The 26,658-nt window shown below is 43.2% G+C and overlaps 3 protein-coding genes across 6 annotated transcripts in view; 2 read left to right on the plus strand and 1 right to left on the minus strand.

Moving 5' to 3' along the window:
* COL8A1 (collagen type VIII alpha 1 chain) overlaps positions 1-5,068 on the plus strand; it is a 150,547-nt gene extending 145,479 nt beyond the window's left edge. The window contains exon 4 of one of the 2 annotated variants that reach the window (XM_081076444.1): positions 481-5,068. In XM_081076444.1, coding sequence (XP_080932570.1) covers positions 481-2,387 — 1,907 coding nt within the window. In that variant the 3' untranslated portion in view covers positions 2,388-5,068. Of the gene's footprint in view, positions 1-477 lie in introns of both variants that reach the window. The other variant, XM_081076443.1, reaches the window with a different exon arrangement.
* A 10,674-nt stretch (positions 5,069-15,742) lies between these two features.
* CMSS1 (cms1 ribosomal small subunit homolog) overlaps positions 15,743-26,658 on the plus strand; it is a 339,619-nt gene continuing 328,703 nt past the window's right edge. The window contains exon 1 of one of the 3 annotated variants that reach the window (XM_081076468.1): positions 15,743-15,955. In XM_081076468.1, coding sequence (XP_080932594.1) covers positions 15,892-15,955 — 64 coding nt within the window. In that variant the 5' untranslated portion in view covers positions 15,743-15,891. The remainder of the gene's footprint in view (positions 15,956-26,658) is intronic. The other 2 variants (XM_081076470.1, XM_081076469.1) reach the window with 2 other exon arrangements.
* Positions 23,731-26,658, minus strand: part of FILIP1L (filamin A interacting protein 1 like) — a 264,654-nt gene continuing 261,726 nt past the window's right edge. The window contains exon 6 of the mRNA XM_081076462.1: positions 23,731-26,408. Coding sequence (XP_080932588.1) covers positions 26,229-26,408 — 180 coding nt within the window. The 3' untranslated portion in view covers positions 23,731-26,228. The remainder of the gene's footprint in view (positions 26,409-26,658) is intronic.

Below are 26,658 nucleotides of genomic sequence, written 5' to 3' on the forward strand. Positions count from 1 at the left end.
GAGAATGACTCCAACATTGTTTAAAATACATACACACACATACCTAGATGGAATACATGAGATGGAAATATATGTAAATGTCAAGTGATTACCTCTGAGTAGTGGGCTTATAGGCAACTTTTATTTTTCTTTATCTTTCTTCAAATTTTCTATAGTGAACACACCATAATATCTCCAAGTTTTATACTTGGGAAAATGTTTATTACTTTTAAGGATTTTTACTTAACCCATGCTGATAAAAGTAGCAGCAGATAACAATTCTCAAAACACTATCTCAAATATGTCAAAGAAACTATTAGTTTGATTATCCTTTAAGATGAACACATTATTCCTAGTTGTTCCTCTCAATAAGTAATAGGTAAATGTGCCAGAACTAAATAACCATTGTCATGACTTCCTTGAAGGAAAGGATAATCAATATTAATTTCTCTTTCTCTCTCTCTCTCTTTCTCTCTCTCTCTCTCTCCTCTTTCCCAGCAGAAGTACCATTAGCCAGTTTACGAGGGGAGCAAGGTCCCCGTGGGGAGCCTGGCCCGAGAGGACCACCTGGGCCCCCTGGTTTACCAGGTCATGGGATACCTGGAGTCAAAGGAAAACCAGGGCCACAGGGATATCCCGGAATTGGAAAGCCAGGTATGCCTGGAATGCCAGGAAAGCCAGGAGCCATGGGAATGCCTGGGGCAAAAGGGGAAATTGGACCCAAAGGGGAAATTGGGCCCATGGGGATCCCAGGACCACAAGGACCTCCGGGGCCTCACGGACTTCCTGGCATTGGGAAACCAGGTGGACCAGGGTTACCAGGGCAACCAGGTGCAAAAGGTGAGCGAGGACCCAAAGGACCACCAGGACCTCCAGGCCTTCAGGGTCCTAAAGGAGAGAAGGGCTTCGGGATGCCAGGGCTGCCAGGCCTGAAGGGTCCACCAGGGATGCATGGCCCTCCCGGCCCTGTCGGACTTCCAGGGGTGGGCAAACCAGGAGTGACAGGCTTCCCTGGACCCCAGGGCCCCCTGGGAAAGCCAGGTCCTCCAGGTGAACCTGGGCCACAAGGTCCTATTGGGATACCAGGGGTTCAAGGACCTCCTGGGATGCCTGGAGTTGGAAAACCAGGTCAGGATGGAATCCCTGGTCAGCCAGGGTTTCCAGGTGGCAAAGGGGAACAAGGACTGCCCGGGCTGCCAGGACCCCCAGGCCTTCCAGGGATCGGAAAACCAGGCTTCCCAGGACCCAAAGGTGACAGGGGCGTAGGGGGTATTCCTGGGGTTCTGGGACCAAGAGGGGAGAAAGGACCAGTAGGTGCCCCTGGATTGGGGGGTCCCCCAGGAGAGCCAGGCCTGCCTGGAATCCCAGGTCCTATGGGACCTCCAGGTGCTATTGGTTTTCCTGGACCTAAAGGAGAAGGTGGGGTTGTGGGGCCACAGGGGCCACCAGGTCCCAAGGGTGAGCCAGGGCTTCAAGGCTTCCCAGGAAAGCCAGGTTTCCTTGGTGAAGTAGGGCCGCCTGGCATTAGGGGTTTGCCAGGTCCCATAGGGCCCAAGGGGGAAGCTGGGCACAAAGGTTTGCCAGGGCTCCCCGGTGCTCCAGGGCTGCTTGGACCAAAGGGAGAGCCAGGAATCCCAGGGGATCAGGGTTTGCAGGGCCCCCCAGGCATCCCAGGTATTGCAGGCCCTAGTGGCCCCATTGGACCGCCTGGAATTCCAGGTCCCAAAGGAGAACCGGGCCTCCCAGGACCCCCTGGGTTCCCTGGAGTAGGAAAGCCTGGAGTAGCTGGACTTCATGGCCCCCCAGGGAAGCCTGGTGCCCTGGGTCCTCAAGGCCAGCCTGGCCTTCCAGGGCCCCCAGGCCCTCCGGGACCCCCAGGCCCCCCAGCTGCCATGCCCCCGACACCACCTCCCCATGGAGAGTATCTACCAGATATGGGGCTGGGGATTGATGGAGTGAAACCCCCCCATGCCTATGGGGCTAAGAAAGGCAAGCACGGAGGGCCAGCCTACGAAATGCCTGCATTCACCGCTGAGCTGACTGCACCTTTCCCACCCGTGGGGGCCCCAGTGAAGTTTGACAAACTGCTCTATAACGGCAGACAGAACTACAACCCGCAGACCGGCATCTTCACCTGCGAGGTCCCGGGCGTCTACTACTTTGCATATCACGTTCACTGCAAGGGGGGCAACGTGTGGGTTGCTCTGTTCAAGAACAACGAGCCCATGATGTACACGTACGACGAGTACAAAAAGGGCTTCCTGGACCAGGCGTCAGGGAGTGCGGTGCTGCTGCTCAGGCCCGGAGACCGCGTGTTCCTCCAGATGCCCTCGGAACAGGCCGCGGGACTGTACGCCGGGCAATATGTCCATTCCTCCTTTTCAGGATATTTATTGTATCCCATGTAAAAAAGAAAACAGAAAGAGAGAGATTTAATAGAAGAAAGTGATGCACCGAGAAATCCGAATGAAAAACATAATTGCTTCAAAACATTTATATAGTTGGAAAGTTTATATTTAAGTGAGAATTTGAACCATCATGTACAAATAAAAACTAGGATGCATGTTGTATGCTCTGCACAGCAGCTTGTAATTGAAAATGATGGGACAGATTTATGTATCAAGTACTGACACTTGTGTTGTACCCACTGGAATCATACTAGCTGTTGTATGTTATGTGCTTCCACGATAACCTGCTTATTCAGATCAGTCAAAATATTTCAGTATGAAAGATCTCAGCTAATGAAAGTCACTCACTCATATTGTTTAACATATTTATAAATGTGGCTTAAAGAAATGTCAATGATAACAATTACATACCGTATTTACTTGCATAATTTCCTGTGTTTGTGCAGATATTTTGCCATGAAATGTGGGGGAGGAGTTCTACAGTGTTACTGCCTCGGTGGGTGGGGGACAGGGGTCCATGGTAGGATTTAATGGAAGGGCTATTTCTCTCCTGTGTCTTTTAACAACAGGAGTCCTACTCAGCACTGTGTATCTAGTGTCTCTAGAAGAACAAGTGAACCAATTTTGACCGTTGTGTATTTATTTACTCAGTGCTTTCTCTGTGCCTCGCACTGGGTGAGACAGACACCTTTGTGGGAATTAAGGCAGCGCCCCACAAGGAGCTAACAAACCAGCTGGGAGACATGAGCTGTAATTAACTCATTTATTCCTCAAGGGTTCTTTTTGTTTGTTTTCTGATTTTTTTTTCCCTTCTCTCTGTGTAATTTCCATTATGGCCCAAGTAATATAAACACCTGGAAGTCACAAGAAAAAAAATAATGCTCTCTTCCCAGGACTTTCCAGTTTTGTGGAATTTTCATTATCAGTAGCAGTTATTCTGTTTACATGCATATGAAAATCTCCTCCTTTGCGTACACACACAAATGACTACAATGAGGTTTCATCCTTGCAGGGGATATCAATATTTTTTGGTAACTGTTGAATTTCAAAGAAATTGCCCTGTGTAGTATACATGCAAATTGGTATGTGGTCTGAGGTTCCAAAGTCATTTTCCAAAATCCAATCCATCTTTTATTTGGAAGTGTAAAAGAATTACACAGAAAAATAATTTTTTTGAAAAAATAATTTCTGAAGTTTTGAATTTAAAAATGAATGTACTACTTCCTGCTGTAGGTACTAAAATTGTAGGAAAAGAACTGTTTCTTTAGAAGCAACCTGTGGAAGGGCTATCTGGAATGTCACAGGGCAATGATAGCCCATGCTTTTCATGTCACCCCATACTCAAAGAGTCAATACAAGTTTAAAGAGAAAAATATTTTTCCAAGTTTTCACTTAGGTACATACTAACCGCTTTGGGCATTCAAATCTGGTCTCAAAACACAGCCAAAGCATTTCAAGTCAGCTATGAGTCTACTGCTGACACTATAAGACACTGGGGAAAATAATGTGGGGTTATGGTGGTGAAATCTTGTGTCTTTTTCATAAAATGAAGAGTGAGGAGTTGAGGGGATAGTTCCAGATGGGAAATTACACAAATAAATACGGTATATGGAAATGTGTCTATGTCAAATCTGAATCCTTTTAACAATCATGAAAATTCTCTTCAATCCAATATGTCTGTTCTCTTATATGATATACAAGCACCATTTCTTCTCAATTTCTTAAAAACAGAAATGAGTTAATTACTACAGTTTTTCTTATTCACTGCTAATTATATGACAAAATTTTCCCATTAGAAGATGTCCCACCCAACTTTCAGTTTCAAGGCAGACAGCATTAATGTTGCCAAATATCCTTTGGGTTGGTCTTTGAGGATACTGGTTTGGGGCTGATGATAATGGGGACGATGGGGATCCACTGGGCTCCTTCTGCTGAACAGCTGCATTGAAACGGCTTGGAAGCAAGCCAGATCAGCTGATTTGTAAAACTGTATTTATCTGTACATGTATGGCTTTTTATTTCCACCACATAAGAAAGAAAATACCTATTTAGTTAAAACCAAATTTCAGTTTCCAAAATACCTTCCAACTTATTTATTGGTTGTTACTCAATTGCCTGTGTGTGTGTGTGTGTGTGTGTGTGCATATATTATCGGGCATATGCTTCTAACTTTTCGATAGGGGAGGAGCAAAATCTATGCCAGATACTGTGTATTCTACAATGGTGCTAATCTCAAAGCTAAATGAATTACTCCATTTAATTTAAAAAAAAAAAGAGTTTTAAATAATTATCTATGTGTCTGTGTTTCTCTTTTGAGTGTTGCACATCACGTTAACACAGTAGTGTAAAAGCAGAGGAAACAACCGCGTACTCTAAAGTGTAGGGATAGTACTATAACCCGTATTTAATTCAAAGTTAACTAGAATTTTTCCATGTGAAATGGACCCAACTGGCATTACTGTTATTTAAATACAGAGTTTTAAGCAGTATGACATCCCACAGGGGAAAAGAATGTCTGTAGTGGGTGACTATTCTCAAATATCTTACAGAACACCATGGATGGTGAATAGACTGGTAACTTTTTCGAGTTTCCATGATAGATTTGAGACTTGTCAATAGCAAATCATTTTTTGTATTTAAATTTTTGTACTGATTTGAAAAAAGTCTTATTAAATATCTTTAAAAGAATGTGTCTCATCTTGTGCCTATCACTCAGCTGACAGTTTGAACCTCATAACATTTTTGCCCCCAAGTGTAACAATTAGCAGCTGAAATGAAGACCTAAGACAATCGTAGCCTAAACAGGACAACCCTTTCTCTCTGACGTTACAGCTCTGAGCACAAGCAGTCTCGGATTCGTTGGGTAGCTCCAGCGAGGACCCCAGGTTCCTTCTAAAGTAACCCCCCCTGTCCGCAGTCTCGCCTGCCATGTTTTCAGTTACCTGCAGTCAACTGTAGTCCAACAATATCAAATGGAAAATTCCAGAAGGAAACAACTCAGACGTTTTAAATTGCATAGCATTCTGAGTTGTGTGATGAAATCTCACAGCACCCTGCTGTGTTCAGCCCCAGATGAAAATTCTCCCTTGGTCCATCGTATTGTGGCTATATACGCTACCCACGTTTTACTCCGGAGTCTCTTAGTCCCTGCTATCAGAGCAGTTATCAAAGAGGCAGACCACAGTCACACAACGTTTCTTCCATATAGTGTTATAATTGTTCTATTTCATTATTAGTTATGGCTGTTAATCTCGTACTGTGCCTAATTTATAAATTAAACTATCACAGCTACGTATGCATAGGGAAAAACACAGTATATATAGGGTTCAGTACTATCTGTGGCGTCAGGCATCCCCTAGGGGTCTTGGAACTTATCCCTGTGGATAAGGGGGACGACTGTATCTTTTTAGTCTTCTACCCAAAGGTGCTGTCCCCATCTCCAAGGTCCAGGCTAGCTAACCATCACAGCCACATTCCACAGTGGGCGGGTGAAAAACTCAGGAAGGGGAGAGTACTCTCCCTTCTTAAAGACCTCCACCCAGCAATTATTTACATCACTCCCTCCCGCATCCCATTGCTCTGAATTTAGTCACATTGCCACAACAAGCTGCAAGGGAGGGTGGGAAATTGAATATTAATTCAGGGTAACCACATGCCCAGCTGAAAAATCAAGGGTCCTACTACCAGGAAGAAGGGAGAACAGATATTAGGGGACAGTTAGCTATTGCATCTGTCACAGCTATCATAAAAGAAAAAACTGCCACACACCTTTCTTCTCCCACAGCCTTCAAATACTCTGTTCTATTTCATGTTGCCACTCAAGAGCCGAATATTTTGAGGGGTCATGATGAGTGGAGCTAAAGAGCAGCAGCAGATCTGGTTCAAGATCCAAGGGTCTTAGTAAGTAAGCATCACGGATAAGAAAAGGATTCTTTTGTGATGGCTTGTCAAGCTCAGAATGATCATAACTCTGTGATGTCTAGAATACCTTAAAGGGATTATTCAAATCATTCAACAAGGAAGTACGTAGCACCAGTGTGTGGCTGGTTAACTCATTCATTTAACATTCAGCCTGGAAGCTCAAGACCACAGCTTTCATTCCCATCTGGTCCAATTAGCATTATTTCATTCCACAGGCAAAGACGTTCATAATATGGACCAGTTATCTTGGGTACACAGTGTTGGTGACAGAAGTAAACGAAGGACAGATAGATACAGGAGATCAAGGCAGGAAGGACTACATGGTTAGAATTCACAACACTGGACAAGCAGGGCAAATCCATCATGACAATGGGGCTATAGTATCCCTTTATGTTAAAACAAACCAAAGGAGCCCCTACTTTGCACCTGATATTGTAAAGAAATGTGAGGGACACAAAAGCAATGGAAAACATGACCCTTCTTCCTTAAAAAAAAAAAAGTATCTTCTGTTTGGAGGATATCAAGACGTTTGTTAAACAAGACATTGATTTCCAGGTGAATGTGCAAACAAGTGGTGCCAGCTCATACACAGGTGCTGGAGAAATTCAGAAAGAGAAAGACAATTCCCATTCTGTGCAGCTCCCTCCCTGGAATGCGCTCTCTGACTTAATTCCTCCTCGCCCTCCTTGGCACAGTGCAAGCTCCTGTTCCCTACTGCTCAGATTTGGTCACTTTCTCCCCATTTCACCACCCTGTCTTGTACAGTCTTCTCTCCCTTCACCTTTCCTACTTTGTAACGAACTGTGTCTGCCTCCCCTATTAGAGTGTAAGCTTTTGGAGAATAGGCACCTTGTTTCACCTTTGCATGTAGTGCCCTCACAGAGCGCTGGGCTGGTACCAGGTTTGAGGGAAGAATGCGTCTCTCAAGGTAGTTGTGGGAGGCATTGCTAAACTTGCTGTGAGGTGTGACTGAATTCAGCTCTGAGATTCCACGATTATACAGAAGATTATATATTCAAAGAGAAGCTCACTGTAGGATGAAACTTAGTCTCAGATAGTATTTTTTGGAGATAATTTTTAAAGAAATCGTCTTTAATTTAGATGGATGGAACATAGTGCATCCCCAAAGGAACAGCCTCTCTTCTAATAGACACAGAGAAAGAAACTCTGTGTGTGTGTGTGTGTGTGTCCCAGGGTAGGGTGAGGGATGGGGAGGCTAAGAGAAGGGAAAGGACTAGTAAAGGAAACTGATTTACTGATTTAATAACCAAGGAAGGGTCAAGTGATGCAGGACTTCACATATCAGGGAAGAGACATTTATATTTAATCTCATATGCAATAAGAAGACATTGTATGTTCTTAAGTGGGCAAATGGTAAGGAAATAAGTCTTTTAGAAAACTTATTTTGATTATTCTTTGGAGAAGTTAAGATATAAGTAGTAAATCCAGTGAGGAGATCTGAACAGCTACACCCCAGGAATGGGAGGAGGGGTTGATGGTGAGGGGTTCTAACCAAGCCTCAGGAGTGAGAATGAGATGTCAGACCAGATATCAGGGTTTCAGGACTGCAAAACAATGGGAGCTATTTCAAGGGCTAGGAAATGGAATGAAGAATGGAAAACTGAAGACAGTTGCAAGGCTGAACTGAACTTGGGGGCAATCCCAGGATGGCCTTGTGAGGGAGAAGGAAGCTTGACCCAAAGGTGGTTTCTTCACCTGGATACACTTGGATGAGGGATGGTGTCACTGACAGGAATGGGGAGTCTAGCAGCAGAGCCTGCTTCAGGCAGGGAAAGGAGAAGACAGTCGGTTTATTTAGAGTCTTGTGGGATTTGCCCTAACAGTGTGAGACGCCTGTGCTCCAGGTGGGCATTTGGCAGGAAGAGGACAGGTGGAGCCGTGAGCCTCAAGAAGAGACCTGATGGTCTCTGTAATAAGAGGGAGAAAAAAACACCAACTGAAAATTAGTAGCACTATTTGCAGACAAAAATTATTAAGTTGCTTTAAAATCTCCTCCTTTACTTTCTGCATGAATTTATTTAACAGACCCTTTCATCATAGATACGACAAAGGTAAATGTCCCAACCCATATGGAATTACAACTAATTCCAAATATATGGGGCCAACAGAGTGTAAATCCATCATGTTTTACTATATTTCAGAAAAGTATTTCTCCTTAATGGTCCTTGTGACTAAAAATGCCAATGTTCAGGCTCATGTTACATCATGAAGAAGAAAAATATCTGTGGAGTAAGCTTTGGGGTTATCTTTCTTTTAACAAAGAGTTACACAGAATTTCTGATGCTTTCTTTCATTTTTGAAACCAATATTTAAGTCAGGATAAATCCTCAAACAATTAAAAAAAATTAAATTAAAAAAAATAATTAAAAAAAATTAAGTCAGGATATCCTCAAACAAGTTATTCTTTATGATGTAAAATAGTGGTTAATAATTTTTTATTATTAGAAATTTTTTTGCTAATTCCTGGAGATAAGTGTAACAGAATTTCAATCAAAAGTGGGGCACATCATCCCATTTTAACAAGTTATTCAGAAATTTCTCGTGTGTTACTGACACACAGGGCCATCTAATCACATTTTCCTTTGAGGCATCCAGAACCTTCCCAGAGATTTTTTTTCCTTTGCTATCTTACTGCAAGTAAAAACAGAATTTTATTAGAATCAAAAGCACTTCCAAATTAAAGTTTATGAATCTTATGGAGACCTACATTTCATGTCTTGATAAATCCACCAAGGCCTAAAAATTAATTTTGTAACGAGCAAGGCCAGCTCAGTTCTCATCTGACAAGTGAGTAGCTGGCAGCAGTGGTTCGCATCTGCTCTTCATTTGTGGGATGAGACACTCCATGGGGAAAGCTAATGGAACTTTGACCAATCTCCAACTGCCTACTACTAATAATAGTTGCCTTTCCTCACCAGAAACAATGCTGTCATTGTCATTTGTTCTGCCAAACCAGAGTCACCAATATAGAACACGTTAGGAGAGGGCTCTGGGGTCAAACTCAGAGAACAAATCTCAGCTCCTCTTTTTACCAGCTATGTCATCTTCAGTCAATTACTTAACCTCTCTGAACTTTAGCTTTGCCCCTGTAAAATAGTAAGTGCTACAGCAACCACCTTCTACAGTAGTTAGAAGGGTGGATGATGGGGTCGGGTGTGGTATGGAGGGCTGACAATTGCTATTACCATTTACTGAGCATCAACTCTGTACTAAAAACTGCTTTGAGTGTTTTTATGTATTCATTTAGTTACTACTCATAACTCTATTATTAGCTCCATTTTAAAGCTGAAGAAACGGAGGCATAGTCACTTGTCCAAGATTTAATAAGTGATAATGCCAGGATTTTAACCCTGGTATCTGGCTTCACAGTCCACGCTCTGAGCTATTACACCGTATTGCCTCAAGGCGGGAGGTAAAAGTTCTCAGCTGTCTAAGCAAACAACTGCCAGTGAGGGTTCAGAACACTAGATTGCCTCAAAAGAGAAAGCCACCGCTTTCTCAGTTATTTCTCAGTTACTGTCCTTACAATAGAAGCAGTCAGCTGTCAGAAGACTATATTGACAAATGTGATAGAGACGTCCCTACCCCTTAGGAGATAGGAGAGCAAATATACATGGCTTTCAAAACTAAAGGGGTCACCTCACACCCATCAGAATGGCTACTGTTTAAAAAAATAAAATAAAATAAAAAAACCAGACAATAAGTGCTAGTAAGGATGTGGAGAAATTGGAATTGCATGGCTGGTGGGAATGTAAAACTGGGCAACTACCATGAAAACAGTATGGAGGTTCCTCAAAAAATTAAAAACAGAATGACCAAATGATCCAGCATTTCCACTTCTTGTATATACCCAAAAGACTTGAAAGCAGCTTTCAAGGCTCAAACAGCTACTCATCCATTAATGTGCATAGCAACATTAGTCACAATACCTAAAAGGTGGAAGCAACACAGCTGTCCATCAATGAATGGCTTGATAAACAAAATGTGATCTATACATACCATGGAATATTAGTCAGCCTTTAAAAAAAAGAAAATTCTGACACATGTTACAACGTGGATGACCCGAAGGGCATAATGCTAAGAGAAATAAGCCAATTACAACAGGACAAATATTGTATGATTCCATTTGCTAAGGTACCTAGTCAAATTCATAGACAGAAAGTAGAAGGGTGGTGGCCAGGAGCTGGGGTGGTGGTGGGAATGGGGAGTTATTGCTTAATGGGTATAGAGTTTCAATTTCACAAGATAAAGAGAATTCTGGACATGGGTGGTGGTGATGGTGAATGGATTTAATGCAAATGAACTGTACAGGTAGAAAATTGTTAAGATGGTAAATTTTATGTTTGTTTTGCCACAATTTAAAAAATAAACACTAAGGGGAAAACCACCTGTTCATAAGAATAACCCATGATGTAGGAGGTAATTAGAAATGATCTCCAGCAGCTGCCTTTACCCCCACGTTCACCACAGTATTTATCAAATGGGTAAGGAAGACGTCTAAGCAACACTCCATGGTGGGTCAGAAACCACATGTCCCAGCCTCTCCCAGGGAGACTCTGCAGACCACTGTGGGCACGGCCGCTTACCAGTCCTCCTCTACTTCAGTGGATGTTACCTTCTAGGGACTGTAAGACCTGCCTGCCAGGCACTCCATCTTCACCCCATCACCGCAAAGTGCAAGGGAGAATGAAATTCCTCTGTTCTTCAAGCACAAGCATGTAATCTACATGCCAATTTTCTAGTTCCAAAGGTGAAGTTAAAGATTAGGTGTTGCTTCCTCTAAATGAAGAGATCTTTCCAGAGCCCTTACATATGCAAGAGATGAGATACACAAAAGTAAGTTTTACCTCAGTCATCTGACCTCACCAGGCCCTGTGGGGAGACGGGGAAAATTCACTGCCCAGATTTGCTTAGGAGAAGGGAAGTGAGCATGGTTTCAGCAATTGGCAGGTCCCCAAGGAACAACTGCTCCCTCTCACGGCCAGCGGGGAAACAGCAGTTCCACAAGCAGGGTTTTTTTCTGACCCACATGAATTCAGTGGGTCAGGAATTCGGAGAGGACACAGTAGGGATGGTTTCTCTCTACTCCGAGATATCTGGAACCACACCTGGGGATGAATCAATAACTGGGGCCTACTATCATCCAGAGGCATCTTCATTTTACAGGCCTAGCTGTTGATGCTGGTTGTCAGCTGAGACCATTTAACTGGGTTGCGAGCCAGAATACCCGCCTATGTTCTTTCCATGTCATTTCTCTGTGTGGGCTACTTTGGGAATCATGCCTGGTTTCCAAGTGAGCATCCCAAGGTAGCAACGTGGAAACGTACTGACTTTTTAAGATCAAGCCTCAGAGTTCACGAAATATCCTTGTTACCATATTCTATTGGTTGAGATGATAAAGGTTTGCCCAGGTTCAAGGAGAGGAAATGCAGACCTCACCACTCAATGGGAGGAATGCCAAAGTCACATTGTAAGAAGAGTATACAGGATAGGATATATTGGAGACCACCAATCTGTCATATGTCCACGTGGTTGTTCAATGTCTCGTCTGTGGTAGATAATCACTGGTGGACCTAGACCGGGGGCAAAGATCCACACACTTTTGCCTACTCCCTTAGGTCTCTTCACGTGCCTCTTCCCAGATCTCTTTTCTGTTGAGTTTCAAATAGTGTATCTTATAGGCCCTTGACCTACTCAAACAAACCATTCACTATTGCTCAAGACTATGTTTATCCTTATCTCAGATTACTTCTCTCTCCACTCAAAGATGATGACTAAATGTATGTTTTGAAGCTCTGCCGACTAGAGCATTCTTTTCACTACTGTCATTGGGGCCACCCCCCGAGTGGGACCGTAGTGCAATAGCAGTCCATTTTCAGCTCTACCAACATGCCAAGCCCAAACTCGTCTTGAGTATTCTCCTCCATCATCAGCTGGTCATCGGGGACACGTCATGAGGCCATAGGTATGAGCTGAGGAGTACAACAGACGTGGAGACGTGGGCTATCTGTTCTGGACTTGTTTAGATGTGCTCTCATGTGTACCGTTTCTGTTGTTCAGTGGACTCTTGCTGTGCACACCTGACCTTACAAAGCCCACATCTTGAAGGGCAGCTCTCGTCATACAACCAACCATTTGATATTCTATAGTCAAATGCTCAGTTTCTACTAGAGCTCAGTATCATGTTAGCAGGTGCTTTCTGAATGGTTTGGCTGTAGTAGTCATGGCCTTTCTCTAGAACCCTAGGAGGCTGTGCTGTGAGTCTCTTTTGAGGTCCTGCCAGATTCCACACAGCATCATTACCTATCACCTAACACCTTGGGATCTAGCACATTGTGGGGACGCAGCCCCAGAGAGCAGTTTCCAGGCTCTCGGCCTCATATGGAAAGGTGCTGGCTCGGGTAGTAAATGGCCATCAATTGTGATTGGATGGCCATCAGCTGTGGCTAGTTGGCCATCAGCTGTAACCAGTGAGCCACTGGCCACTAATGTAACTGCTGTGGCTACGCTAGCAGGAAAATGGGGGCTAGCAAGAAGATGGTGGCTGGCAAGCGCGTGGTGTGGCGGAGTATGGATTGCAGATTGTGTGGCTCCTGCTTCCTGTTTCTCCAACCTAGCCGCCAGCAAGAATATAGTAGTATGACTCCCCTACCTATGGCTCCGTGGGTGTTTCTTTTTGGCCTCACCATGTCCTGCGTTCTTATGTGATGAGCAGGAGCTGAGACCCCGCAGGCCGCCCCACACGACACACATCATTATGAACAGAGTAGAAAAGCAGCTTGTGTCACAGCCTGGACATGCTGCGAAGCCCCCTCTTCTCTTGACACTACTCAAAACTGGCAGCCTTTTGACTCACTTGGTAAATGAGTTAGAAAAGTATTAATATTTCCAAGTGTGGCAAAGGCTATCTGTACGGTCCAAAGAAGTGGACAAAATATTGTTTCTATGTCTTAGTGATGGGCGATGAAAGATGCAGTAACTTTTCCTTTACCTTGAGAGGGATACCCAGGCATGCCTCCAGTATCCAGACTCCTGAAAGTGTGATCATTGTGGCAGGCCCTTGAACATCTGAAATTTATCTCTCACCCTTTGGCACGCGTGTATTTTACTAGGGCACCCAGAGCACTTGCCATTTCCTGCTCCCCACATCCAATTAAATACTATGTCATTAATAAAATGGTACAGTACGATATTTTGAAGAAGGTCAGATAATCAAAGTCCTTTTGAGCTACATTATGACAAAGAGCAGGAGAGTTAACCCGGCTTGAGAGTGTGTATAGGAAAGCTTTCACCGCTTTGAGTGAATATGAACTGAATCTTCCCAAGTGAATGCAAACTGCTTTCAATCTTCTCTCCTGATGGGAACTGAATATGAAGAGCACACATTTGCCAGATTAAAATCACATAGCAAGTACCAGAGGCTGTGTTAATTGGTTCAACCAAAGCTACACCTGCTACAGCTTCTATGATTGAAGATGCCATTTGATTATCGTGTTTCCCCGAAAATAAGACCTTAGTGGGACAATGAGCTCTAATGTGTCTTTTGGAGCAAAAATTAATATGAGACACGGTATTATATTGTATTATATTAATTATATTATATTACATTATATTATATTAGACCGGTCTTATATTACAATATTATATTAAGACTGGGTCTTATATTAATAAGACCCTTATATAGGTCAGAGGATCAATGTGATGGTTCCACCATCTGCTGAGTAATCCATCTCAATTATGCACTCAGCAACTGGAGCGATGACCATAAGTTGATGGATCCATTGGAGCCACCATGAAAGAGATTTGGGCCAGGATTCTATTTGGTCCTTGTATTCCCCACTCTGACAGGAAGTTTTGGTGGCAGTTTGGATTCCTTGCATCAATGTAGGTTCACCCTCTATCCAATATCCCTTGAAAGAGCTGGACATTCTCCATTTCCCCAGCGTATTACTCTGAAAAATGGATATAGGTTCTGTTGGAAAAGGTTTGGGTATACATTGTATATACTGGTGGTGTTGAGGAGAAGTTCCTCATAGGGATCCACATTCCCCTTAATCAGTGGGTTCTGGGTCTAAGAACTGGCTCATATCAGAACAGGTCCAGAGATCATGCTTTTCCCTTTGGCAGTTGACATCTGCCTCCGCTCACCAGTTTTTGTTTTTTTTAAATAATTAAAAAAATTTTTCAGTAGATAGTTGACATACAATATTATGTTTCAAGTGAACAACATAGTGCTTAAACATCTATGTAACTTATGAAGTGCTCACCAGTTCTTGACTGTGTTGTTTCTGTTGTCACGTAAATCAATCAATATCCTCATTAGCTTCTGACTCTCTTGCCCCCAGAAACACCACGGTCTGTGGAACACCACAGAGCCCATCCCGTCCCTACACACGTCAAGGATCCCTGACTGGCGATCACATCCACTTTGCTTCTGGTGGTTACCTGGGGTACTTTTTCACATATAACTGACTAATCCTATCCTCTTCAGATTAAGATTCCTGGTCTTGATCATTTCTGAAGATATGTCCTATCATTAGTTCCGACTTGAATAAAAGTTGGCGATAATCTGGAAGGCGAGCTCATATCCTATACATCTTGAAACCACGATTGCAAGTATAGTACCAGGCACATGGCCTGTATTTAAATCTATTTCCCCTATGATTTTATACCACTGTGTACGAAGGTCGTCCTGCAACAGAACGTCCACACTTACTGTACGGCGGGCCCAGCCCTCGGCGCCCAGCGGGTTTTCCCGGATCGTCTCTGCCGCGTCACCTTGACAGTGAGACGAGCCGCGCTGGGGGTCTCACCCCTGTAGTGAGGCAGCAGTGGGCGCCCTTCTTTTCCCCTTGTTTCCCAACACCGGGGTGGTGGGGTAACGCAACTGAAAGGGGTGTGGGAAGAGTCCATTCTAAACTCTCCCCACGGCGCGAGTCTTTGTGGGCGAGCCTTCCGGACCAATCCTGTTCTTCACTCACATCGTATAAAAGCAGCAGTACCCACATCTACAACAAAGACCCTACATTTATGGTCACGAGCTCTGTGCACATTTTAGAGGCGCAAACTGTACAAACACAGTTGTGCAAGGACGCCCAAACACTGACACACACACGAAAACACACCCACGTGCTCGGGTCCGGTCCCGCGGCTCAACGGCTTTGAAACGGAACAGAGAAAACGTGTCTTAGCATCCTGTTCCGCACTTTCGACAATATCTTTTCAGCAAAAAGTAAACCCTCACCATCAAGTTTTTTAAGAAATGTATTTAAAAATATAATAACCTGTTTTGTTTGTGTGTGTGTGTGTGTGTTCTTCCTGTCTTTATGCTTCTGTGAGGATTTATTTTGAGTCTCCGGACGGAGCCGGGCCGGGAGCACAGGTGTGGAATCTGCGGGAGGAGGGGCGGAGGCGCTGACGTCATCGCTGCGGGGCGGAGGCGACGCTGTCGGAGAAAAGGCTCCGCGTGTGGGAACGCGGACCCGGGGCTGAGCGACAGCGCGAGTCCCCGCCGCCGGCCGCCTTTCCCTAGTGATCCGGCCACGTCGAGTCCCGCGTGGAGATGGCAGACGATCTTGGAGACGATTGGTGGGAGGACCGGCCGGCAGGAGCGGCCAGCAGCCCAGGTACCCACTCGGCCCGCGCGCCGCCCCCGCCGCCCCGAGCCCTCCGGGCGCCTCAGCCCCCGCGCGCCCCTGGCCGTCGCCCGTCAGTCCCGCTGTGGGAGCCGGCGGGCGTCGCGGAGGCTGTGGTGCGGGCGGCGTCCTAACTGACACGTGAAACAGACGAATGGGACGCTCGCTCAGCTCTCCCCCGCCCCCCAGTCAGGAAGGAGCCTTTCCAGGCTCGGTTTCTCGGGTCCCTTTTTCCTAATGGAGAAGGCGGTTTTCGTGAAGACAGGCAGTTCGCGCGTGGTGGTTAAGAAGAACTCCTGGATTAGGTTCAGACGACTTCCGTTCAAATCGGGACTCCGGCCCCCTCCTACCGATTCACCTTGTGTGTCGTTTCTTCACACGTGAGATGAGGATAGTAATAACAATGCTCACTTCGTCAGGTTGTAGCGAAGATGAGATGAAGAGGCACTTTGAGCACAGTGCTTGGCACATAATGTGTGCGCGGTGAATATAAACTATAGTTTGTCTTGCTATCATCCTCATCACCATGTCATTCGGGGTCCTGGAGCCTCAACAGGCTTAGGTAGAGGTCACGTGTTTGAAACTCGCGCGTTTTACAGATGAGGGGCGTGAGACCTCAAGATGTCAAGTCACTTGCACACAACTAGTTGGTGTCAAGGAACAAGACTGGAATTCAGTTAACACGATTCCCACCACGTCTACCATGCTACGTGTCCCCACTGCCAATGCAGCGGACATCTTATCCGAGAGTAGATGACGTGGGGTGACTCCTCACCGTGGGTCTGGCCTTGAACTTTTCAAGTCCCGCAAGCTTCATGGACAATTATGTTCTTTATCACTCTTCTCTGCTGGCTTCTGAGATTTTTTTAGGACGAAGCCAAGTCTGACTCATGTCGATGTAGTCCACGGGTCCCTGCACATGATCGACACTTGAGGCCTATCGAAGGTGCCAAAAATATGCATACACATTATAAGAAAGGAAAAAACTATTAAAAGTACTCTTTGAGCACCTCTTGTAGTTGCAGAAGTCAAATGCAGACTTGTATTCATCTTTTGTTATCGTTACATATTGAGTATTACAATTTTAACCGTTTTTTCCTTAAAACGTATATACATTTTTTGACACCCTCTGGATTTGCTGCAAACATTAACCTTGACATATGAGTTGTGAAATATCCATTAAAAACAACAAAATTCTACTATAGCATTGTTTCCACAGGAGTGGCCTTCAGGTACAAACTAAGCAGATGTCATTTTTAAAAGGATAGCCAATATAATAACTTCCTTGATTAAACTTCCTGACTCTTTTGCAACTTTGTTTCTAGCAACTGTATCTCTGCTTGAAGACACATGTATCTTTCTTTGTAGGCTGCGGTGGTGTCCGTGTGTACTTTAATAACCCCTCTCCCTGTAACACAGTTTTGCGTTAAAAAAGCTGTATTTTACCATATGATTCAAGAATAGAGGCCATTTAAGAAATAACTGAATCCGTTTTGAGTAGTGAAAGGGATCCTGCTTCTTGGTTCTAGTTCTGTCTCCTGCCTCCTTAAAAGGTAAGTGTTTCATTCATTTGTATAGATGAGAAACTGAGAAAAGTTAAATAATGTTCTTAGGAACACACAGCAAGCAAGAGGTCCGGGAGGGGGTTAGTCATGTGCACCTGACTTTCTAAATCACACTTTTCCCACATGGCTTCTCTGGGCCTCACTATGCTGATCTGTAAAAGGAGGGCTCATTAGAGATTATCTTTTTAACGGTTTTACCCACCAACCATTGTAAACATTGACTCTAGAACTTTAAAGCGTGACAGCCTCCTTCATGTAAGTTGTCAGGATCCCCATCAAGATAATATGTTGGAGTTCCCAGGATCACCCTACTTTTAGGTTCCCTCTAGCTGTAACACTAAGCTTTGAAAATCACTAGCATTAAATTTGTCAGAGGCCTTTGCTCGGTTAACTTCTTTTAAGTAAAGTGAGCATATACGTTTCTTTAAGAGCAATAATCTTCATTGATTATTTACTGGTAATTTGCCTAACTGATCTGTATAACATTTCTAATTTGGAAGAAATCATAGTCGAACCAATTCAGATTTGCTGATTCTTCCTACATTAATGGGGGAAGATCAGTCTAAAAAGTGTGAATTATGTTTTGTTTGGAAGGTGAAAGGAGAAATAGTACCTTAAGTCAGAGAAAGGAAAGATAGTTGTAATAATGCTTTTGTTCCTGTTGTGTATTATGCTACTTGCCTATAAAAATAAACATCTTTCCTTATCACCTGTTCCCAGTTTACACCTATGGTGGCAATGTAGTGGAGCATTTTAGTCATTTATTCAACAAATACTTGTTGGTTTTACAATATGTGTGACACCTGTCTAGTGTATCCAGCCATCTATTGTATATCTAAGGAAATGTGCTATGTTATTGCTGTTCTCATGTTTTCTTAAAATGGGATGTAACTCGGAGACTCTTACTGAAGCTGTTGATCAACATGTGACCCCACTTACCTACATCTTACGGCTCTTCAAGACCTGTCATTTTTATTAGAATCCTACATTGAACTGGAGTCCAGTGTGGGACCTGGCACTTGGTTGGTGTTTGTTAGATAATTAGCTGAATGAGCATGTATGCATGCAAGGTGCTGCAAAGCTCTTGGTGATCATATACAGAAATACACATATAATTTCTCATCCATCTAGACATTTCTGAGAGTGGAAGGCCATGCTATTTAGAATTTTGCTGGCACTTTCCTGGTCCACCTGAAACGTCTGATCACCCTATTGCTGACATCCTTGGTGGTGAGCGGTGTCATGGCTCAGGATAAGACAGCTGAGAGCTGCCTCTGTTGAGGAGTGTGCAGCCCCGTTTGCCTCAGGCAGCAGAGACTAGGAGTCAGTCAGCTAGTGGCATCTAATATTTTATTTCCCTTATTTTCCTATTCCCTGTCTACCTTGGGAAGTTATTTGAACTGATTTGTAGTAAACAATACACGCAGTAGAATCATGATTGCAAAACATTAATGCTAAAGTGAGCAGATACAATGCCTGAGATTTCATGTACTTGACTCTCAGTGTGAAGCTGAAAAGTGAGAGAATGTCATTCACTCCATGGATTTCATGACTAATGGAGTAGGGCTGAGAGTTTCTGCAGTTGGAGGTGGTCGCTTTGTCATTCATTAACTGAAGAGAACACTGGTTGTTTCCCCTTTTTATTCCAGTAACATGCCTATTAAATTACCAAGTCAAGTGTCCAGTAGGCACCGGGGTCTGGAGTTCCAGGGTTGGGTCAGGGCTGGAGATAACACTTAGGAATGACTGGCAAATATGTAGCTTACTTTTTCAAAGGACAGTCTTAGCAATCTGCAAAACAATTAGTCTCCACTTCTTTTGGGAGAGTTTTTCATATGCTTCTCGAAGTCCTTCTGAATCTTTGACATCAGCTCTTAAACCAAGCATTTAACTAGAAAACTGAAGTGGGAGACCACAGATAATAATACTAACTTGAATTTGTGGAGTGCCGACTATGTGACAGGTAACTGTTGTGATTGCTTTACGTGTACTAACTCATTTAATCTTCTTCAGTACACCATAAGGCAGTTAACTATTGTTATCCCCATTTTATAGATGAGGAAATCGAGGTACTAAATGGTTAAGTGATTTGCCCAGTATTATTCACTTGGTAAGTGGCAAGGCTGTCATTCATTGGCAGGCAATCTGAAACCAGTCGGTGCGCTTACATTTCTCATACATAATTATCCTAATTATCAATGGTAAGAATCTCATCTCTAAAACAACAATCCTTTATCAATTTAAAGAGGCTCATAGCTTATAAACCCTTCTGCTTTTATATATGATTGTTATCAATGTGTGTCCGTTAACCCTTTGTCTCCCAAAGTTTACTCTTCTAAAGAACATGGATTACTCGGATGCCAATAAGCAGGTTGTAGCATTGGACTTCCAGAGCCTTTTCTTTGCCAGAAATTCAAACTTGATCCTAGAGCACAAGGCTTGCATGCTTGGCGGTCTTCTTGGGAAGATTGGTAATGTCAGTCCATGGGAATGTCAAATGCAAATATGACCCAACTACTGAATTTTTCCCAAAGCAACTTTTTCTCCTGACTTCCCTATCTCAGTAAATTAAATCACCATCTACCCAGTTTCACAAAGGCCTAGGAATATCCTGATTTGTTCATTTATTTATTGCCTTCACCCCTCACATCTGATCTGTCAAGTCTTGTCTCTCCTCCAAAACATATCTTAAAACTACCCCCCCCATTTTTCCTCTTTGTTAAGTCCATCAGAGGACATGTTACCATCCTCTGTATCCTTACCCATTGCAGTAAGCTCCTCATAGGGCTCCCAGTTTCTGTCCCTTTGTGGACTGCTCTTCACTCAGCAGCCAGTGTGATCCTTTTAAAAGAGAAATTAGATCATCTTCCTGCCTAAACCCTCCAGTGGCTTCCCCCTCACACAGTAAAACCCAGATTACTTACCAGGCCTGGAATCTTACTACTTCCTCCCCTCTAGTTTACGTGGTCCAGCCACACCATCCTTCCTTCTGTCTCTCAACAGGCCAAGCTCATTCTGTTTTAGCCTTTTGCAAGAGCTGTTTCTTTTCCTTTCTGAGCTGTCCTTCTGAACTCCCGAATTTCTAGCCTTTTCTTAACATTAAGACCTCGGTTCAAACATCAACAGTAGAGAATCACTCCCTGGTCATCTAGTTTCATTACATTATCATGTTAGGGTAATTCTCAGCAGAGCACTTAGCACCCACTGTTTTTTCCTTGTTAAATGATGACAGTCTCCTCACACTAGAATGGACGCTCCAGATGAGCAGCGGTTTGTTTATCTTGTTCTTTGCTGTGTCCTCAGGGCTTAGGGTAGTATCTGGGAATATACTCATCAAGTATTTGTTCATTAAGTAATTAATTGTTAATGTTTTATGGCCACATTTTAGAGACCTCAACGTAGGAGTTCCACATCCAAAGAAACTCGGTCTATTGGAAGGGTTGTCAAAATCCTGCCTAGGCTTTTGACAGATTTGGCAGGTGCTGCCTTTCTCTTTCAAAACTACGTTTGAAGTCCTTGTTGTACAACTCTGCCTAACATTTTATTCTAACCATATTTGGTTTTAGTTTTATAAATTATGTTTTGAATGGGGACAACAGACTTTTGCTTTGTAAATGAGCTGATAATTCCTACACGTGACAGCTTTTGTCACCTAGAATTAATGTGATTGTTCATTTTGTTAGAGATTGCTGAAATGAGCATTGTAGAATTTTTTTCGTAATATTTTATAGTATCTCCTTCAAATCACATTGCTTTATGCTGAATTTCTTCTGGAAATAATGAAGTAGGGGAATACCTCGGACCTTTCCTTTAAACCTGAATAAATCAGGTTTTGGTTTTTTTCCTATTCTCACATCAAAGTTAGGTGTTTATTAATTTTACCTATAGACAGCCATGCATAGTAGATGTTTTAAAGCATTACCTCTACATAAAATGTTTTAAAGCATTACCTCTATGTAAAACTCAGACCTGGAATATTTACAGTAGGTGTCGATAACATACAACAAAGGATCAACTTCAGGGCATGTCATTTAAAAAATCATTTATTGAGCTCTCATGCCTATTTTAGACCCTAATGGAATTAGAGGGGAAAAAACATAATCTGCTTACATTACGGGATTTATACATTGATGTGGTTCAATCAAAATGCAAGTAACATTTTGAGACAGATGTTTGGGGGCAAAAAACGGGCAGGATAAAATTTTAAAGGCAAGAGGAAGGAGAATGGAGAGAGAGCTAGCACTACATTATTAGTCATTTTTTTCCACTTGAAGACTTCCAACTATGGACCTACAGATAACCTTTACAGGCTATTTTTACTTTACTGTATACAATTTCCATGATTATTGCAAATGATCAAACAAGTGACTCTTGACAACAGTTATGAATGTTTAAAGGTACTAATTTACACATCTTTCTCCAAACCATATATATAATAGTTTTGCTATAATAGTTCTGCTAAATGTCTATGAACCTCTTGAAAAATATCAGGAATTTGGAAGGCCTAGAAATACTTCCGTTTCCCCCCTCAGGTTCAACCGTCACACATTACATTATTGTGTGGCACAAATCCTTTGACATGTTCTTATCTGATGTTCTCCAGTTGAACACTTTAGTGCATTTGTAGAATTACACATTTTGCTAAAGAAATCACAAATAGCTTGAAATATAGTTTCCCCATTTTCATCAGCTTTCATAGAACTCTTAATTGAATTTTTAAACTACTAGTATTGATTTTAAAAATTAGCTAGGTGTTTCTTTAAGCTCCTGTCCCTGAGTTCCTTGTTAATCTAGTTCACACTAGACTAGTGAACTTTTTTGTAAAAGGTTAAATAGTACATATTTGAGGCTTTGCTGGCCAGACAGTTACTGTTGCAACTATTTGACTCTGCCATTGTAGCAAAAAAGCAATCATAGACAATATGTATGGAAACAAATGAGTATGGCTGTTTTCCGGTAAAATTATCTATGGACAATGAAATTTGAATTTCATGTAATTTTCACATCTCACAAACAGTAGGCCTTATTTGGCCTTCAGGCCACAGTTTGCAGACCTCTGCCCCAGACTCAGTCTAACACCAAGGTGTATGTCACATGTCCCCAGAAGAAGAAGGAATTTAAACATACGCCAGAAAGAGTGGTGTTTTACGTCAATGACTCCATAATTATCAGTCATATATTAGATCAATCACGTTCCTGTTAAAATCAGATATAGGCAGACCTCGAAGATATTCCTGGTTTGGCTCCAGACCACTGCAATAAAGTAAGTATTGCAATAAAGTGAGTTGTGATCATTTTGCTGTTGGGGGTCTTGCCTTCAATTTGTAAAAAAAAAAAAAAAACTCCACGTCCGTGAAGCGCAATAAAGTGAAAGGCAGTGAACCGAGGGGTGCCAGTACATTATTTCAGTTACAAGATTAGTGCAGAAATCACTGAAGCTGAAATAAATGAAGGGCTGAGGAAAGACTCCAGCATAAAAGTATCCATTATTAAAAATTTTGTTGCATATTGGTTTTCATTCACTTGAATTTTTATCTGCTTCCTTTTTAAAATTTAAATAAAGTCACTCTAGAATTATTATGACAGCTTCTTTTCATTGTTTTTCAGAGGAGCCAACTTTTTGCAGAAATGGGATTATACTCAAGAGGCAGGATTCTTTATATTTCATTGGTGTTATAGGCCCAACACCATTTTATTGACTTCCAAATAGTATTCCCAGTTCTTAGTTGTTTATGTATTTTCGTTGTATTACATGTTGCTTAAAATAAGTATGGTTTCGGTTGGTAATCCTTTTGTTAAAATAGACTTTGTTAGTTTAATGACCTTTCTCATAATGGGATTAAAACTGTATTACCATCTAGAGATGGGTTTCTGCTGCTTGCCATAGAAATATCACTGTTATTCTACCTTTTTTAGTATTTTGTACACTATCTTAGCCCTCCTTTGTTGCTTGTTCTTGAACTTAGGCCAACTTGACATGAAAATATACTTGAGGGAGTCTCCTGACATAGGAGAAAACAATCTTGGAATCACTAACATAAAATGTAATTTGTGCTCCTCTTCCAAGTAAAACGTTCCCAGGGTATTTTGTTTTTCTGGGACTCTCGTTGGTACTTGTTTTTCCTGTTGGAGGCTTCTTTTCAGTCCGTTTGGTTTCCACTATAGGAGGTCTTGTTTTGTTTTTTTCTTTCTATTAGTATAATTATCAGTGTTGGATGCCGTCTAGAATAACTGCATTTCCTTATCCTGTCTCACCCCACTGTCATCTCAGCACATTTTCTCACTTATATCTTCACCGAATAGCCCTTCTCTCCCTCGTTCAGTCATCCTCTGTTCACCTAACAGTACCTGCTTATGTCAGGCACAGTTCTAGTCTCCTGACCCAGTGTTTTCCCGCTTCACTATCTGCCTGCTTCTGCCCGCATTTCTCTCTGATATCTCTCTCTCTCTCTCTGTCTCTCTCATATTAGTTTTGGTGTCACAACTTCATCACCTTTTGTAGTCTACTTCCTTAGTGCCTTCCTTTAACTCAGACTTTTCCACTTGAGATGTTTGATTCTCCTGGCTGCCCCCACCATCTCCCTCTGACACTTGCCTGCTGGGACGGTGGCACATCATCCCTCCCTGGCTTGCGTGGCTCCATCCCGCCCAGGCTTCCATGCCTTCTCCTCCTCCTTGAAATTGGAGTGGGCCCCGGGTATTTGTACAGTCGCATCCGTGCACTCGAGCGGGCTCGATGGATGAGTGTGGAGAACGGTGTTCCTTTGCTCCTGCTCTGCTGAAGCGCAGTCGTTAGCCAGGAGGGTTTCTCGCAGCATCATGCCTTCAGTTCTCCGTGTCGGATCACAGAGAACGTTGGGTCCCGCTCTTCCATATTTTTTTCCTTTCTGACTGGAGCTTTGTGAAATGTAACTGTCTCTCATGTCAAAAATGCCTTCTCTCTCTTTTTTTTTCCTCCCCCTTCAGCCCCCTCACCCCTCTCTGGTTCAAGCCGTTGTTTCTCAGTCTAGTTGTAAGACACAGCCCCCTGGCCCATGCTGGTGTTATGAGCCTTGCGCTCCCCCCACTGAGGCAGTCGGTCGCCATTCGTGGGTTGGCCGCTCACGACAGCTCACTGCTGCTCACGATGGCTGCTGGCCACTCACGCAGGCACCAGCCGCTCATGGCGGCGCACGGTGGCTCATGGCAGCGTACAGCAGTTCACGCTGGCTGCAGGCCACTCACGCTAGCCACCAGTAGCCCACAGCCCACACAGCAGCCTGCGGCAGCCCAGCTTCAGAGAGAGCCGTTGTTCACAATCTTAGCTGTAGAGGGCGCAGCTCACTGGCCCACTTGGGAATCAAACTGGCGACTTCAGCGCTAGGAGCATAGCACTCCAAACGCCTGAGCCACTGGGTGGACCCCCAAAAATGCCTTCTCTTAAAACGTCATTGTGTTACTCCATCCACACTGAATTACAGATACATTTTTTTCTTGATTCAGTGAGAGAGTTTTCAGTGTGATGAAAAGAATTACTTGTTACTGCCAGGGGACTGAGTCCTTCCTGGTAGATGACTGGTTGAATTCAACATTCTGCAGTTGGTCATATTCCTGGGTTATCAGAACTGGAAGAGACCTGAAGAATCACTCAGGTCTCCTGTTTTACATACGAGAAACTCAAAGCCTCAACTGCTGAATGCCAAGCTCTGTCAAATGAGTGAAAAGCTGGGGTTGGAATTTGGGTCTCCTGATGCCAATTTTTATTGAATCAACTGACTTTTCTATAGCATTGATTCAGGGAAGAGATGTTGATTAAAGAATGTCCTTTGAAATGATAAATTGTGGGGGTTTTTTTTTCTTTCTTTTTTTGACACCCAGGACAATGATTCATATCTCCCTAAAAGATCTCAGTGACCTTTGTCTCCCAAATATCCTGATTGCTATAGAAAGCAGCAGTACCAATCTAAAATGGTTTGCCTTACAAACCTAGCAGTATGATTTCATGGCCTGGTATATACAGGGGGAGCAACTGACCTGAAAAACAGGCCAGAAGACTAAGTGCCAGCAGCCAAATGTGCTCCCTGCACCAGCGATTGTCAAGTAGGCCACACGAAGAATATGTTCAGCTGTTACTCATTTTTCTTGTTCCTTTCCTCCTTGTAACGGAGAATTACCACTTACTTTTTCTCCTGCTCCTAAAGAAATCATAGTTTTAGACCTTAAATATGATTTTAATTGTCCTGCCATTTTGATGGAAATAATGTGACTTTCTTGACGCAGATTAAGAATTCTTGCTAGCACATCTTCTTAGCAAAATACGAGTATATGATTCAATAAAGATCTGTGGAATGAAGGGTTGCCTCTGGGTTCACCAGAGAACTTCGGAACTGCTTTAGTCATTTCAGTCCTATCGCAGGGTAATGACAGTCCAACTTTGGTTTGGATTACAAGTCGAATGAGGAATGGGAAGGAGTTGGGGGTATGTCTTCCTGTGATTGTGTGTATATGCATTTACACATATATAGGTAAAATAATTTTAGATGTGCTGCTCTTTCAGTAGGTCCTGCAGGTCCAGCGACCTGTGGATAAACCATCTGTCAATTTGCTGCTTCGCCATTTCCTGGAGAGATGACTTTTCTTCTTGGGCCTTCCATAGTGGTGACGCCAGCTTTCCAGGTATCTCTGTAGGTGAACATATCCAGGCAGTGCACTGGCATGACTTACCTTTTCCCTCCCATGTGGAGGTAGGTGTTGGAGGTGACAGTCCTTATGATGTGCAGCTTCCTATAGCCAGTGTGGTGAACAGGCTTATCCATAGGCCCCGGGGGAGCCTTAGGGGACAGCTTAGTGATGCCTGAAGGTTTCGGTGTTGGGATTCTCTGCTTGCATGCATCCTTGATCTTGAAGTAAACAGAAGAACAAAAGGGTGTTAATGGTACAGTTGGTGGGGAAGCAGACATTGTTCAGGACATGGAGTCAGCTTGGAGGATGTGGCTCCTTTGACAACTAGGTTCTGGGGACACATCAGATCAAAGACTGAAAAAAATTTCTTCTGTAAAGCAGTTCTGCGAACATGTGTTGAGCACGTGCTTATGTGCATGGCCCTCAACAGTCTATCTAGTACGAAATACAGAGATCAGTAGGTTATTT

The sequence above is a fragment of the Rhinolophus hipposideros genome (genome assembly GCF_964194185.1).
Source record: "Rhinolophus hipposideros genome assembly, chromosome: 2".
Taxonomy (NCBI): domain Eukaryota; kingdom Metazoa; phylum Chordata; class Mammalia; order Chiroptera; family Rhinolophidae; genus Rhinolophus; species Rhinolophus hipposideros.